At 39.4% G+C, this 13623-nt stretch overlaps 1 protein-coding gene across 1 annotated transcript; it reads right to left on the bottom strand.

The window, feature by feature from the left end:
- Positions 1–1215: 1215 nt before the first annotated feature.
- Positions 1216–12560, bottom strand: LOC140196613 (immunoglobulin J chain-like). Its single transcript, XM_072256098.1, has 4 exons — positions 12411–12560; positions 9317–9443; positions 8341–8421; positions 1216–1596 (listed from the first exon to the last, which is right to left on the bottom strand). The coding sequence occupies exons 1-4, from the start codon at positions 12472–12474 to the stop codon at positions 1341–1343; spliced, it is 528 nt and encodes a 175-aa protein (XP_072112199.1). The 5' UTR covers positions 12475–12560; the 3' UTR covers positions 1216–1340.
- Between the last annotated feature and the right edge of the window lie 1063 nt (positions 12561–13623).

The raw sequence follows: 13623 nt of genomic DNA, 5'->3' as shown, positions 1-13623 counted from the left end.
AAGGTCATCAGCCAGGGATCACCACTCATTGATGTTTCACTCCCTTAGCCCCGGCACATCTCCTAGTGGCAGAGCAGTGGCATCAGATTAAGTCTTGGAAGCTCTTGTCCAGTTCTTTCCTACCTACATCCAGCACATCTTGCATGCCCTCCTCTATTTTGACAACGTAATTCCCGAGCTCCCACTCCCACCTCACTATGGCTGCCCAGTCTTTAACCAGCTATATTCCCCACTTGGAAGGTCTTCAAGCCCTCAGCTTCATTTTGCAATAATGATCCAATGAGTTCCCATCCACCAACACCCTTATTCCCCTCCACAAACCTCTCCATGCCCAATATATATATATTTCTCTTCCTCCCTCTTCCCTCAGCCTGTCTCTTTCTTCGCCATTTACCATTCCTGGCTAGGCTCTTTCCACTGTTCCACTCACAACCAGGGCATTATTATTACAATGAGGGTGACAGATTTTGCTTTATATGAAATGAGTTTGGGGGTATTTTCAGCACTCCTGCATTTGTATAATGCGACATGAGCAAAGGAGAGTTGCTGTACATTATTACATCCTCTTTCACTTCCTTCACTGTTCAATTCTTCTCCATCTGAATGTAGATCATACCAATTGATTCATAACCAAAGATTTATGTTTTATTCTCACGCAAAACACAGCAAAAATGTTTTTAATAAAGTTTATAACCAATCTTTAATGAGATATTAAACTTCATTATTACTAAAGTAATTCTTTAATCCTGAAGAATTAATTTTATGTTTGTGGATTTTGATTTTGTCAGTGAAGTATTTGAAAATATTAGCAATTCGGAATAATGAAAGCAATATTTTTAAAATGTTTATTAAACTTCACCTATACTATGCTTATGTAATAATGTAGCTTTGCTCTGTGTTTAGTTTGAAATATTTCTCAAAAAGTGCACCACTTTTTTGTTGCCGACAAGAATTATTGAATGTGGTCAGACTGCTAAAGACATCATCTGCCTTTGATTTCCTAGAATAGTTATTGTTATTGTTACATGCTGACCACAGAATTCAGTGTTAGATATTCATATACTTCTGCAATTCCTTTTTGTACAAAACTTATTAAGTGGTAGTCTGCCAGATTTATCCATTGGCTTAATTTTGTTTGTCCCCAAAAGAGAGAAGCAAATTGGCATATTGCACACGATGCTGTAATGTAAAGAAAAGGATTTGCACAAAACATGCTTTGAAGCTATGAAGCATTTTATGATCTGTTTAGGGATGACAAAAAGCAACAGTGACAATGTCAAAGTGGAAAATGTACTAATGACATTCTCTGAAGAATTAAATGCAGTTCTTTGAAGAACAACCTAAGGAGCATCTGACATGGAAGCAAAATCTCGTGTAGTTTCAATAGGAGTCAGTGTAGGCTTTGGGATCCAGTGTTTTGGTTTATAGTTGAGACACTCAGGATTCTGAATAGCGTCCATTTTTATGCCATTTCCCATGTCGATTGTTTGGTGCAGGCATGTGCTGGGACGGCTGTAACAGGTATCTGCAGGAGGAGGTGGGGGCTTGCACTCGGGTTCTCCAGGCAAGGTTCGTTCTTGGTTGCAGTTCTTGCAGCTGTAACAAAATATTTGATTAGAGATGTAATTTCCATTGCACTTGAAATGCTGTCTTCTGAAAATCACAGTGTGTTCTCAGAGAGTTATAAAGTTCTACTGCACTGAAGCAGGCTCTTTTCTCCCCAATTTGTCCAGGCCAAACACGTTGCCTACCTGAGCTAGCCCCAGTTGCCCATATCCCTCTAACCCTTTCCTATTCACGTACCTGTCTTTCTTTCAAATGTTATTGTGCCCACCTTTGTCATTTCCTCTGGCAACTTGTTCAATATTCCCACAGCCATCCGTGTGGAAAATGTGATCCTTAGGCCTCCTTTAAATCTTTGTCATTTCACACTAAATCTTTCCCCTCTACTTTTAGACTCCCCTCACCCTGGGAAAAGGGCTCGGAGCATTCATTTTATCTTTGCCCCTCGTGATCTTGTAAAGGTCACCCTCGGCCTCCTACACGCCAGAGAAAACAACCCCAGCCTATCCACTCTCTTCTCATGATCCAATCCCAGTTATATCCCCGTGAATCTTCAATGTAATGACATTTTGTCTATAGCTACGTACCAGATTTGCACACTGTACAGTTTCAAAGTTTTCTACAGCTCTAACGTGACATCCCAAGTCCTGACTGATGAAGGTAAGTATGCCAAATGCCTCCTTCACAACCTCATTTATCTGTGTCACCGCTTTCAGGGAGGTATGTATTTGTCCCCCTCGGCCTCTTTATTCTCTTACGCTACCCAGTCCTCTGGCCTGTATGTTCTGCTCTGGTTAAACTTCCCAAAATGCATCACTTTCATCTGCCAGTCCTTGGCCTATTTTCCCAGTTTATCTTGATTTTGTTGTGATGTTAGGTAACTTTCTTCACTGTTCACCATGCCACCAATTCTGGTGTCATCCGCAGACTTGCTTACTATTCCAACTACACTGTCATCCAAATTGATAATATAACCGCCAGCAATAAGGAACCCAGCGCCAATCTTTGCGGCACGCCACTGGTCACTTGTCTCCAAACTAAAAAAAACAATCTCCACTTTCATCTTTGGATTACTACCAACAAGCAAATTCTGTATCCAGTTGGCTAGCTCACCCTGGATTCCATGTGATCTAACCTGCCAGACCAGTCTACCACACAGGGCCTCTGTGAAAGCCTTGCGAAAGTCCACGTAGACAACTTCTACTGCCCTGCTTTTGTCAATTCCCTTGGTTTCCTTTTCAATAAACTTAATCAAATTGAGACACACTGTTCCATGCACAAACCATATTACCTATTTCAAATCAGTCCTCTCTTTTACCCACGCAGCTAGTCCTGTCTGTTGGAATTCCTTCCAGTAACTTTACCACTGCTGATGTTTGGCTTTTCACCTGTAGTTCATTGGGTTGTCCTTACAGCCTTTTTTTTGGGTAAAAAAATCAGCTGTAGCCCAATGCTGATATATCTACCTCTGCCAGGGCCTTAGCAAATTCCTGTATTCCTAAAATGTCCACTTGGTCGGGCCCCAGGGATTTATTCACCTTTAAATCTACTAACACCTTCTCCTTCATGGTAGCAATATGTTTCAGGACATTCTGGCTCTCTTCCCTGAAATCCCTAGCTTGCTCGACCTTCTCCATGGTAAATACAGACAGGAACTATTGACTTAAGACATTGTCCATATCTCATGGCTCCACCATAGATGAACACTGATATTTAAGGGGATCTTACTCTCTTTTTGGTTACTGCTTTGTTATAGTTAAAGAATCTGTTATGAATTTCCTTTATCTTATCTGCCAAGGCTCTCTTTGCCCTTCCTATATCCCTATTCAGTGTACGCCTGCATCCTTATAGGTTTAAAGGAAAATTACATTACAGTCCTACATCTCTGTACTCCTTTAGGGATTTGCTTGACCCCAGCTGCAACACACACAAAATGCTGAAGGAACTCAGCATGTCAGGCAGCATCTATGGAGGGAAATAAACAGCTGGCATGTGGGCCTCTTAATTGTCCTTTTTCCTGACTGGAGCATCGATATCCTTCGTCAACCAGGGGTCTCTATTTGTGTCACTTTTGCCCTTCGTTCTGACAGGAACATGTCAAAACAATTCCACTGATTTGTTAATTACTTTTCCTATTGATTTAGCATGTTCCACTTATCTCTAATCAATAATACAACCAGCCCTGTTGTAAAAGTTAAAAAATTAATCTTGATACTCTTCCAATCATAGTGCAAACAGGCCTCAAGACTACTTATAATTTCTTTTCTCCTTCAATAGTCTTTTGTGGCAATATGTCAAATTCTGAACTGAAATGTTATAATTTTTTTTTGAAGTTATCTCTTGTTCTCCTGTGCTAAGATGTAAATGTGAAGAGTTGTAGTTGAGGATAGTTTAGCAGGTACAGTTGCTGCCTCCCGGTTTCAGCTACTTGAGTTCTTATGCTGGTCCACATTCCCCACTAGTTTTCCTTATAGCTGGTTCTCCCTGGATTCCCAGCATCCACCCCCCCCCCCAGGATTCTACTACACACTTTGCAGGAGTTTGACAATCTACTGACCCTCATGCATTTGCGAAGTAGGAGGAAAACAGAGCATTCGCGGGAATAAAAAAAATGTCACAAGCGAATGTGCAAACTTTACAGCAGAGGTCAGCATTGCACTGAGTCACAGGAGCTGGGAGACTGTAGCTCCATTTATCTGTTTAAAGGGAACTTACATTAAACTTCCATCAAAGTTATGTCAGGGTCTTGGGAACATGAACAGTTTAGAGGACAATTCTTGTTTAAGTGTCAACCACACATTGGCAATTAATTCTTGTCTTCTTCCTCTCTTGTCATTATGTCATTAAACAAAGCTTTGGAACGTTAGAGACCATTCAGACAGTGTTGTTTGTAGTGCTTCAACATAGGTATCCTGTTAATTCTACATCCAGTTTTACCCCCAAATTAGCCCTCTTTAAATACACATTTTATTGTCTATTGAAAGCTCCTTTTTCATGAAAAAGGTTTTAGTGCTTTCCTGCCACATATGATGAATAACATCTTGTTGGGCTTCCAGCTGGGTACAGGTATTGTTTATAACCAATGTTGCAATTACAAACTTTTCCATCTTCTTCAGGGATGATGCCTGGGTATGTCTAGTCCTATGGTACTTATACCCCTGTAGTCCATCCCTCCTGATTGGAATCAAATTCCAGCTGTTGCTTAGAGTGCTTCATCCTTGTTAAAGTTATTTTCATCTAGTTTTCTTTCAATAGCTTCCTTTACTGGGCGGTCCCAAAAGTCATTGGTGCGGCACGGTAGTTTTGTGCCATCGAAGTTAATTCTATGGCCATTGCGAATACAATGTTCTGCTACCGCCACTTCCTCAGGGTAACCCAAACGGATACATCTCCTGAGCTCATTGATCTTGAAATTTGAATGTAAAGAAGGTGGGAGAGCAGAAACCTGTTTGGATGAGGACTAACCAATTAAGAGGGATGGACTACAGGGGTATAAATATCACTGGACTAGACTTATCCAGGCATCATTCCAGAAGACAGCAGAGTTTGTCATCAAAACGTCTAGAAATAATCAACACCTGTACCTGGCTGGAAGCCTGAGAATTTATTCCTCCTCTTTCTTACTACAGATCACAAATCTTAATGATCCTCAGAATGAAAGCATTCTCCTAATATCCCATTTGGGTGTTTTGACTGGTTTACCCATTTACTTATCGGAGAAGGGAGTTCCTCTGGCACTGTGAAACGCTATTGTAGCTCTGAAAACATACACTAGGTTTCCTTTCCACCAAAGTGTGTGACTAAAGCAATCATACAGTTACAGAGTCAAAGAGAGAACGGGCTCAGAAACAAGCCCTCTGACCCACAAAGTCTACAGCAACCAACAAGCAACCTATTTTGAACACTAATCCTAATCAAAGCAGTTTTGTAGACACAAAAGATTCTGTAGATGCTGGAAATGTTGTGCAACACACACCAAATTCTGGAGGAGCTCAGGCAATCAGGCAGCGTCTCTGGAGGGAACTGAACAGTCGACAAATCAGAATGAAGCCCTTCATCGGGCCCAAAATGTCAACTGTTTATTCTCCTCCGTTGATGCTGCCTGACACGCTGAGTTCCTTCAGCATTTTGTATGTGTTTGCTCAAACCATTTTATTCTCTCCACATTTACTATTAACTTTTACCACTCATCTGTATATTAAGGCCAATTTACAGTGTTCTATTGTCCTTGTTACACTATTACAGATTGCCAGGTATGTTGTTGTGGCCATCACTGAATCGTGGCTGAAGGATGGTTGTAGTTGGGAGCTGAATGTCCAAGGTTACACGTTACACTGGAGAGATTGGAAGATAGTCGGGGGGGGGGGGGTGGTGGTGTGGCTCTACTGGTAAAGAATGGCATCAAATCAGTAGAAAGATGTGACATAGGATCAGAAGATGTTGAATCCTTGTGGGTTGAGTTAAGAAACAACAAGGGTAAAAGGACGTTGATGGCCACCCAACAGTGGCTGGAAGGTGGACCACAGGTTACAACAGGAAATAGAAAAGCCGAGTCAAAAGGGTAACGTTATGGTAGTCATGGGAGATTTTAACATGCAAGTCAATTGGGAAAATCAGGTTGGTAATGGATCTCAAGAGAATGAGTTTGTTCAATGCCTATGAGATAGCTTTTTAGAGCAGTTTGTCGTTGAGCCTTCTAGGGGATCAGCTATACTAGATTGGGTGTTATGTAATGAACTGGAGGTGATGAGGGAGCTTAAGGTAAAAGAACCCTTAGGAACCAGTGATTACTTTGATAAGGAGAAAGTAAAGTCTGACATGGCAGTATTTCAGTGGATTAAGGAAAATTACAGTGGTATGACAGAGGAGTTGGTCAAAGTAAATTGGAAGGAGCTGCTGGCAGGGTTGTCAGCAAAGCAGCAATGGTGTGCGTTTCTGGGAAAAATGAGGAAGGTGCAGGACATGTGTATTCCAAAAATGAAGAAATACTTGAATGATAAAATAGCACAACCATGGTAAAAATTAGTAGGAAGGTAGAGGATTGGGAAGTTTTTAAAAACCTGCAGAGAGCAACTAAAAAAATCATTAGAAGGAAAAAGATGAAATATGAAAGCAAGCTAGCAAATAATATCAAAGTGGATATTAGAAGTTTTTTCAAGTATGTTAAAAATAAAAGAGAAATAAGAGTGGATATAGGACCGCAAAGGTAGTAAGTACAAAGTCAGCATGGTTTCCTTCAGGGAAAATCCTGCCTGACAAATCTGTTGGAATTCTTTGAGGAGATTACAAGTAGGAAAGATAAAGGGGATGCAGTGGATGTTGTATATTTGGACTTTCAGAAGGCCTTTGACAAGGTGCCACACATGAGGTTGCTCACCAAGTTAAGAGCCCATGATATTACAGGCAAGTTACTAATATGGTTAGAGCATTGGCTGATTGGTAGGAGGCAGCGAGTGGGAATAAAAGGATCCTTTTCTAGTTGGCTGCCAGTGACTAGTGGTGTTGGTGGTCAGTGTTGGGACCACTTCTTTTTATGCTGTATATAAATGATTTGGATGATGGAATAGATGGCTTTGTTGCCAAGTTTGCAGATGATATGAAGATTAGTGGATGGGCAGGTAGTGTTGAGGAAACAGGTAGGATGCAGAAGGACTTAGATAGATTAGGAGAATGGGTAAGAAAGTGGCAAATGAAATACAATGTTGAAAAATGCATGGTTATGTACTTTGATAGTAGAAATAAATGTGCAGACTATTTTCTAAACATGGAGAAAATCCAGGAATTGGGAGTCCTTGTGCAGAACACCCTAAGGATTAACTTGCAGGTCGAGTTGGTGGTGAGGAAGGGAAATGCCATGTTAGCATTCATTTCAAGAGGTCTATAATACAAGAGCAAGGATGTGATGCTGAGGCGTTATAAGGCACTGGTGAGCCTCACCTTGAGTATTGTGAACAGTTGTGGGCCCCTCATCTTAGAAAAGATGTGCTGGCATTGAAGAGGGTCCAGAGGAGGTTCACAAGGAAGATTCCAGAAATGAAAGCGTTATCATATGAGGAACTTTTGATGGCTCTGTACTCACTGGAATTCAGAAGGATGACGGGGGATCTCATTGAAACCTTTCGAATGTTGAAAGGCCTAGACAGAGTCGATGTGGAAGGGATGTTTTCCATAGTGGGGGAGTCGAGGACAAAAGGGCACAACATCAGGATAGAGGGGTGCCCTTTCAAAACAGAGATGTGGAGAAATTTCTTTAGCCAAAGGCTGCTGAATTTGTGGAATTTGTTGCCATATACAGCTGTGGGGGCCAGGTCGTTGGGTGTATTTAAGACAGGGATTGATAGGTTATTGATTGGACATGGCATCAAAGGTTACAGGGTGAAGGCTGGGAACAGGGGTTGATGAGGAGATGAAAAAAAGGATCACCATGATTGAATGATGGAGCAGACTCGATGGGCCAGCTGGTCTTATTCCACTCCAACGTCTTATGGTCTCCCAACCTGGATTCCACTTGGCTACAAGGAGAAAGTACAAACTCCACAAAACAGCACTGGAGGTGAGGAATAAACGCAGAACACAGCAGCATCTCTACTAATTACTCCACTGTGCTGCCCTCGCTATCCATTCATTTCTGAGTAACCTGCCATGCCTTGAGCAGGCCTAGTTACACCATGCGTGCTATATATTGAAGTACAAACACCAGATGCCAGGTGTAGGGTGTATTCTGAAACCCGTTCTAAATATATATTGCAAAAAAAGAGACAAAAATAAATTTCATACAAATCAGAAATCTTGTAGACGAACTTCGTCCGAATAGGGGAGGTTGGATCTGACATGTTCACTCTGCTCCTCATAGGAACGCTGTAATAAAAGAACAATTGGCAGTCATTTTAGGAGTGCTGGAGATAGGCAATTAAATGCCCTGCCATCATTCTGCACAGATCATTGCTGATGTGGTTAGGGTAATGTTGTTAATTAAAGGAAACAGTCAATAACTAAAATAATCAGCTACGTAGCAATAACAATAACAATAGCATATCTATTGCATCAGTTAATTTGCAAACTTAACTGATGCATGATTACATCAAGTTGAACATTAATCAGTTTTGGATGACATAAGGTTGCTCCAGAAAAGGATACACAGCAGGCTTTTATGTCAGCACATGAATTAATTATCTCAATATCTAGAAACAATTTCGAGAAATTTAGATAAAATAGTTGTCAAGAAATAAATAGGAATCACATTACGTTAGTGCCTTTGGGGATAGATAAGACTTCCACATGTGGGTTGATGGTGTCTATTCATTTCCATGAGCCCAGTATTTCTTATAGTCACTACTCAGCCTGTGAATTGCTCATAGACTGCTCTTTGCCCAGCAACGACAACTAACTATTCATTATGTGAGATATCTTCACTACAGATACCACTACATACAGTTTTTAGCTTAATGCAGCAACAGTTATGTGAAAAAGGCACCAACTTTAATAAATGGACCTTAACTAATGCTTCTCTTCCTACTGGAAGTTAACAATGGAGTTCTTGCACTTAGAAATGAATCTTAGCTTTTATAGTTTTCAAGCTTCCATGTTCATTTTGGAAATAAAACGATTGTTAGATGTGGGGATGTGATCTGATTCCGTCTGATAAACTAATTCAGTGACCCACAGTAACGAAATTATCTGCAACCACTTTCTAATTAGTAGCAAAAATTAGCATAAGGCAGTGTGATCATCAAATTAAAATGCATTTACTTACATAATTCTTATATCTCTCATAAGCTGCTCCACACGTTCACCAGTAGGCAATTCGGTAACAACTGTTTTGGACGTCACAGTCAGGCACTTACATTTTGATTTAACTAGAAGATGGCTTTCAGCATTGGCTATAAAACAGCAGACAGTAGCAATATTATTATAAACGAGCAAGTAGTGCCTTCTGTATAGCAAGTCTGGGTGTTCACCGAAATATCTGTTAATTGGCTTCCTAGCACAGGCAAATCTATAGTATCAGAAAGTGAAGATAAGATAGCTCTGCTTTCTATCTGCTTTAAATCTATCGCTGTAAGAGAGGAGTATAAAGCACAAATGTCCTTTGATGAAAGGATACTGGTGTGGAATTGGAGGTCAGGCTCAAGAAGAGGATTGGAAAGGAAAAGCAAGCGATCTGAGTTTTAAGTGACTGTGAGCACAATCCCTGAATGTCCAAACCTCATCAGCAATGCCTAATTAGAAACAAGCTTTCATATCAAGAGCTGTTGTCGTCTAAGCTGTCCCAAGATAATATCCTATCACACAGCGGGCATTATTCTGCAAAATCATATAACTACGTTTATTCTGAAAATAAAGGTTTCACTTAAGTCATTGTCACATGTGGTGAAAGGCTTGTGGATTATATAATCCATGACCACAGTCATTTAGCATATTATCTTAAATAGAAATTGTTTTATCTTTACTCTTGTCCTCAAACTTGTAATACATTAGAACATAAGAAATTGAAGCAAAAGTAGGCCTTTTGTTCATTTGTGCCCTTGCCAGGCATTAAGATCATAGCTGAAGTTTCACCTCAACCTCCCTTCCCCATCTCTCTTGATTCCCTTGATATCTAGTGATCTCTGTCTCGAACATATTCTGTGACTAAACTTCTACAGATTCCTTAGATGGATAATTCCAAACATGGGTGAAGAGTTCCTTTCTTATCTCTCCTGAATGGCCAAACTTTTTTTGAATGTAACTCTTGGTTATAGATACTCTAGTCAAAGGATACATAATCCCTAATTCCACCCTGTCAAGCTCATAAGGATTTCACATAGCTCAATGAGATATGGAAAATCATCACACTCTCTAATAGGTCCAATGCAATAGAGCCCTCTAATAAGTCTATCTTAATAGAGCCTCAGTCTCCAAAATCTCCCTTTGTGTAACAAACCCTTCAAACTGGCATCAGTCTGGTGAATCTTGTTGCATTTTCTGAATGGCAAATGTATACTGCCTTACGTAAGGGGATATGTACAAGATATTGTAGGTTCAGTCTCAATAAGTCTACATAGTTGCATTAAAAGATCTTTAGGTCCTGTGCTTCTGTCTTTTTGCAATAAAAGCCAACATACCTCAATGCTTGTTTTACCTGCACATTAACTTTTCAGAATCAGAATCAGGTTTAATATCACTGGCACATGTTGTGAAATTTGTTAACTTAGTGGCAGCAGTATAATGCAATACATGAAAATATAGAAAAATAAATTACAGTAAATATATATATACTTATTCAGTGTATATTAAATAGTTAAATTAAAACAGTAGTGCAAAAACAGAAATAATAAAAGGTGAGGTGGTGTTCATGGGTTCAATGTCCATTGAGAAATCAAATGGCAGAGGGGAAGAAGCTGTTCCTGAATTTTTAGTAATTCATGTAAGAAGGCACCCAAGTTCCTCAAAGCAGCAAAACCATTCAATCTTCAACTTTTTGAAGATAACACCGGCTTTCTATATTTTTTTCTATCTAAGTGGATGAAATCACATTCTGCCACAATTATGCTTCGTCTATTTTTGTAATCTGTCTCTAACTCCCTGATGTCTCTCTGCACCCTTCTCACAACCAATATTGCCTCTTAGCAATATAGTGCAAATTTAAATATGTTACATTACAGCCATAATGTGGTAGATTATCAACAGCTGCTGCCCGAGCGCTGAACCTTGCATTGTCACTTTACCCGAAAATAACCTATTTATGAATTCTCTATCTATTAACCAGAATACTACCTTCAATGCTGTGGGATTTAATTATCTTTTTATTTTACAATACTTTATTGATTAAATTCTGAAATAGCAAATACACCACAAAAGATAGTTTGTTAAGTTCTTTTTCTCCTTACTCATTCTCAATTACTCTATATTTCCACGTAGTTTTCTGAGAATTATTCTGTGACTACAGACACAAAATATTTGTTTATTCTATCTGGGTTTACTTTGTTATCCAACACAATTTTTCCATTTTCAGTCTGATAGGGACCCATAGTAACATCATTTAATCTTTTACAATCTAAAAGAACTGTTAAAGTCTAATCCTTTTTTGTTGCTCCTGGAGTACTCTCATAGTTTTATATTTCACAATGGTCTCGCAATGTTCCAACTCTCAACTTTCCATTAACTTTGATACTTAAAAAAATAAAACTTCAATAAAACTATGAGTTATAATTAATCCTTAATCACTTGGTTTATGACCCAGTAGTAGCTCGGATATGGAATTATGATAAATCATTTGGCTTGTTTTAGAACATGTTCTGACACTCAGTATACATAACCAAATGGAGATAAAGAACCCACTGAGGAGTCTCTGGTGAAGAGGTGACACTCTCACTCAATAGACATACATGTGACAGACTGCTACAAGTGCTAATCTTTAACTAACTTATAGTGATTAAAAATTAAACATTCTGTAACAGAGACTCAAGTATGGTCAGAACAATATAAGTAACAAATGAAAAACAATGAAAATTTGACTAAGATGATCACATCGTGACCAAGGGGAATACACGGTATGACACACAGTATCGCTAAATCAATGGGACCACCAAATGTTGAGGCAATCCTATCCATGTGCAAAGAGATTGAATGACCATATAAATACAATATCACTGCCTACAAATCTATCCATACCAAACTTAATCAACATCTACTCTATCAATGTCTCCACGTACAATCAGTCATATCTCTCATTATCAGGAAGAAAATTCTCATTCTTCAGCAGCTTTCTATGTTTTTACATTTCCCAAGTCTCTATTGATAGACAAAAGAGGAAATGTTTACGTGACACATTGCATAATGAAAAGTGTAATAATTAAACATCACACCTGTTACAAGAACAGTGAAAAGGAGAATTGCTGCAAAAGGTCTCAGCATTTGCTTGATCTTCATAGCTGGAGTGTCAGCTTCCTCGATCCTCCTCTTGTGCCCTCGGTGCTCACCTAGACTGATTTGTGAGCTTCAGCAAAATGAAAGACCAACCCATTTTGCCTGTTTTGTGATTTGTTTCTTCAAAGAGCTCCAGATCATTTTCAGTTCTATTTTAAGAAGTAGTTTCAGTACAGAAACCAGATGCGAGCTCTCTTGCTTTTGAATAGGGAGATTTTAAAAGACAAAAGGGTGCATCTGAAATTAATTCAGACACTTACTTAACCACAATTCTATATCTTACAAAGAGTTTTTTTTCCTGAGTAGGAAAATGCTGGTGTGGTTCTATGCAGTGCAGGGAGCAATAGAGTCCCACTGGTGGGATGAAATATGAAAGTCCGAAGTTCAAACTGAATTTATTATCAAAGTACATATATGTCACCATATACAACCCTGAGATTCATTTTCTTGTGGGCATACTCAATAATTCTATAGAATAGTAATTCTAATAGAATCAATGAAAGACCACACCGACTTGAATGTTCGAGCAGTGTGCAAAAGACAACAAACTACGCAAATACAAAAAGAAAGAAATAATAATAAATAAATAAATAGGCAATAAATATTGAGAAGATGAGATGAAAAGTCTTTGAGAGGTTGTGGAACATTTCAATGATGGGACAGGTGAAGTTGAGTGAGTTGGTCCAAGAAGTTGATTGTTGAGAGGTAGTAACTGTTCCTGAACCTGGTGGAGTGAGCCCTAAGGCTCCTGTACCTTCTTCCTGACAGCAACAGTGAGAAAAGAGTATGTCCCGGTGGTGGGGTTCCTGATGACGGGTGCTGCTTTCCTGTGGCAATATTCCATGTAGATGTGCTCAATGGTGGGGAGGGCTTTACCTGTGATGGACTGGAACATATCCAGGATTTTCTGTTCAAGGGCATTGCTGTTTCTATAACAGGCTCTGGTGCAGCCAATGTTCTCTCCACTGCACATCTATATAAGTTTGTCAAAGTTTTAGATGTCATGCCAAATCTCCACAAACTCCTAAGGAAATAGAAGTGCTGCTGTGCTTTCTTTGTAATTCACATATATGCAGAGTCCAGGACAGGCCATCTGAAATAATAACACCAAGGACTTTAAAGTTGCTGATCCTCCAGTGAGGACTGGCTCAT

Source organism: Mobula birostris, chromosome 4 (assembly GCF_030028105.1).
Source record: "Mobula birostris isolate sMobBir1 chromosome 4, sMobBir1.hap1, whole genome shotgun sequence".
NCBI lineage: Eukaryota > Metazoa > Chordata > Chondrichthyes > Myliobatiformes > Myliobatidae > Mobula > Mobula birostris.
The sequence above is the reverse complement of the archived record's forward strand: the minus strand, read 5'-3'. Positions and strand labels throughout refer to the sequence as shown.